Source organism: Nematolebias whitei, chromosome 9 (assembly GCF_014905685.2).
Source record: "Nematolebias whitei isolate Nwh7 chromosome 9, NemWhi1, whole genome shotgun sequence".
NCBI lineage: Eukaryota > Metazoa > Chordata > Actinopteri > Cyprinodontiformes > Rivulidae > Nematolebias > Nematolebias whitei.
The window spans coordinates 50,358,221-50,361,716 of NC_056506.1; the positions used below are offsets into that span (position 1 = coordinate 50,358,221).

The 3,496-nt window shown below is 37.4% G+C and overlaps 1 protein-coding gene across 2 annotated transcripts in view; it reads left to right on the forward strand.

Annotated features, from left to right (window-relative positions):
* Window positions 1-3,496, forward strand: part of slc39a6 (solute carrier family 39 member 6) — a 17,820-nt gene that overhangs the window by 961 nt on the left and 13,363 nt on the right. For both annotated transcript variants that reach the window (XM_037682458.1, XM_037682459.1), the window contains exon 2: window positions 2,150-2,345. In XM_037682458.1, coding sequence (XP_037538386.1) covers window positions 2,155-2,345 — 191 coding nt within the window. In that variant the 5' untranslated portion in view covers window positions 2,150-2,154. The remainder of the gene's footprint in view (window positions 1-2,149; window positions 2,346-3,496) is intronic.

Below are 3,496 nucleotides of genomic sequence, written 5' to 3' on the forward strand. Positions count from 1 at the left end.
TAGTGATCATTTATACCCTGATCTACTGTGTAATAGTGATCATTTATCACCAACTGCTTTAAGTAGATGAGATGTTTTAAAATAGTTTATCATTTGATGTTTAATAACGTTGTATCTGATAAATACATTTTGTCATAGTTTTAAATGCAGTACCAGTGTTGTTATTTCTAATGTAATACTTTTAAATAGAAATAATACAATCCTTTAATATTTGAACCAAAACTGAACAGTTCATTTTCTAAGACAAAATAAAAATATTTGAGGAACAGAATTTCCTTTGGTCTCCGTCAGTTGTTTCACTTCTTTCCTCTAAAATCAACGATCCTAAAATATTTCCTCAGGCTTTCGTTTAAACTGGACCTGAAACATGAAGTTACTTAAATGGTTAATTCCTGCTCAGTTTTGCAGCTGAACTGTATCTTAAATGTGAGATGTTTTTATGATGTGGACATTTAGGCTATCAACAATACGGATATTTGTCGCGTGAGGTGAATGGCGATAATCAGTATGTTGGCTGAAAATATTTGAGCTTTGTCCTCAATAATCCAAGTAAACAACTATTTTTAAACCTGTCTTAACTCTTTAGGTCTTGCAACAGTCGTCCTAACGTGCGCTCACATCTTCTGTCCTCCACTATTCACCATGAAGTTGTCAAGTGTTACAGAAATATCAATTAAACACAGAAACTCTGTTCTTTGTTCAAAGACTTTTTGATTTGTCAAAAAGTAGTCTATATTGTTTTCCTTTTTCTGTAATGCTAATTTACCAAAATAAAGTTGAGTTGAGTTGAAGAGTCACGCAGGTGAAGGTCTGATTAGTGTTGACCTCATCAGTTTAGTTTCTTTGTAGAGAAGTAAAGATTTCAGACAGACATTGCATTTCATTGAGGACGACAAAGATAACGTTACTAACACCAATATGTTTTACCTCTACGTGAGATTTATTGTTCTGGATAAAGTTTTACAAGCAATAGCTGATGCTAGGTTATCTAAACGTTAGCTTGCTAACTTGAGAGGCACGTAGCTAAAGACAAGCAGGTTGGAGGATTGAAGAGAATTTATTGATTTATTTACAGATCAGTTAAAATAAACTTACTGTGTTCTGTTCAGCAAAATACTCTACACAGTGTTGCTCAGTGCTTCGGCTGCGCTGAAACTGAAACTTAAGTGAACGGCCATGACTTGAAAGTTGTCTTCACGTGCCCTCTGCTGGATACATTGTACATTCTCACTGGTTCCAGTGTTTTAGGGGTGAACATTAGAAGTTTTTATATCTGCACATAATGGGACAATTATCACAGATACCGACATGTCCCTAATGTCTATATTGGCCCAAAATATCGGGCCTACCGATCATATCAGCAGCTCTAGTTTCCTCTTCTTGTGGCTGTAAAGTGAAGTTGTGCAGGCTTCAGGAAACACTCGTCATGTTTTTATTAGATGTAATTTGATATTTTTATTTTGCTGAATGATTTGTGTTTCTGGAAGGCCGACCTGCAGATAATCTTGTTTTTAAATTTGATTTGTGGCAGATTTTTTCAAAGTATTTTTAGATTAAAACAGATCAACAATAAAAACCTAAAAATTTAAATACAAGCCAATAAACTAAAGCAATTCTTAGTTTAAAAGTTTATTACAGATTACAGTCTTTTATTTTTTTTCAAAAGAATTATGCAATTAAACCCATATTTAAATAGTTCCTGATTGACCCAGTAATTATGTGATAATGATTCATAATAAATGTTTATTTAAATGTTTATTTCAGCAGATTATTTTAGTCACTGCCAGAGTTGTGTTTAATCTTAATTTCAGGATAATGTGTCATATTTATCGATTTACTGTTTTCTTCTGTGTTTTTTATTATTTAATTACAAAAAGAGCAATTTATCAGTTTTATGACGTTTTAGAAAACTGTTTTATATAAAACACTTTGCCGTTAGTGTTTTTTTTACAACTGATTAGATTTTTTTTTCAGTTGTAAGGAATGAAAACTAATAGAAATCTACATTTCTCTGTTTCTGTAATTGTTTCACTCAGGTCAGTCGTATTTGTTTAGAGTCGTTGACGTGTTTTTGTTTTTGCGTTGAACTTTATTTTTGTGTTGAACTTTATTTTTGATTTTTGCGTTGAACTTTATTTTCCTCCTGCAGAGACGATGAATGAGGCGATGGCTGCAGCCGTCCTGGTTGTGGCGTTCCTCCTGGCTGTCGGGGATGTTTCAGGCGGTTTGGACTGCAGCCCGTCCGCCGTGGAGGCGACCAGCGGGCGGCGGTCTCTGTCAGCTGTGGTGGACACGCAGAGAGCCGAGCAGAGCCGAAGGCAACACCTGGAGGCTCTGTTCAACAGGTGAGCTGCCAGCAGCGCCACCTGCAGGAGGTTTTTATTTCCTTCCGATTCTTGGAAGTGTGACTTTTTAAATGCTGAACCCAAGGAGGGTGGAGGGGGTGGTGGTAAGTGTGTCAGTTAGTCAACACATAATGGTCCCCCCACTCCTACCTGTTGCTCCGAGTTGGTATTTTGTTGTGTACAAAGGTTGGTGGGGAATTCTCCTCAGCCTTTACGCTCATTAATAACAGCCGACGTCGGCTAGTTGTGCGTTTATCCGCTTCACCCTCACTAATCTTTCCCACCTCCTGGTCCACAGTTTCCATGACCTCTTCTTTTCATTCTCTTCTTTCATGAGCTCCTCAAAGCTGAGGGTAAATGTTCTGTCCTTATCCAGCTCCTTTCTGTCTGACCAAGACACTCAAAGCTCTTTACAACTATCTGTGCCTCGTTTACCTGTTCATACAGCTCTATACTAGATCTCTACTAGATCTATACTAGATCTGTACAAACGATAATCAGAGCTTCATCACATTCATTCACCCATGGGACACACATCAGAGGCAATGAGGAGTTCAGTGTCTTGCTCAGGGACACTTCAGCATGTGACTGCTGGTGGAATCAAACCCACAACTCTTGCATTGGAGGACGACCGCTCTAACCACTCAGCCACAGCCGCCCTCTAGGTGTAAAAAAAGAAGTTCATTTAAAATGTTTTTTCTGCTTTAATCCATGAATTCATCATACGCCTTCTGAATTGTTTTTGCCACCTCCCTCGCTGCTCTACGTCCCATCTCCTTAAGTTCCTGTCTCCTCTTCACTCCTGTCACGGTCATATTTCTTCTTGACTAAACTCTTTCTATGAACAACTTCCTGCACTTCACAGCCTTCTCATTAATTGTTAGAGCGGGAGGCTGGAGTCATTTCCATCATCAACACGTAGATGTTGTGTTTGGTGAAATGTTGGTGAACGCAGACTTTAAACTCTGATCTCACATGAAAATGTCTCACCAGCATCAGTTCAATCCACTTTATTTATATAGAACCAAGTTATAACAGAAGTCGTCTCAGGGACTGAACAGAAACATTCATCTATAAAATAATAATTTAACAGAAACATTCATGTATAAAATAATAATTGAACAGAAACATTAATCTATAAAATAATAATT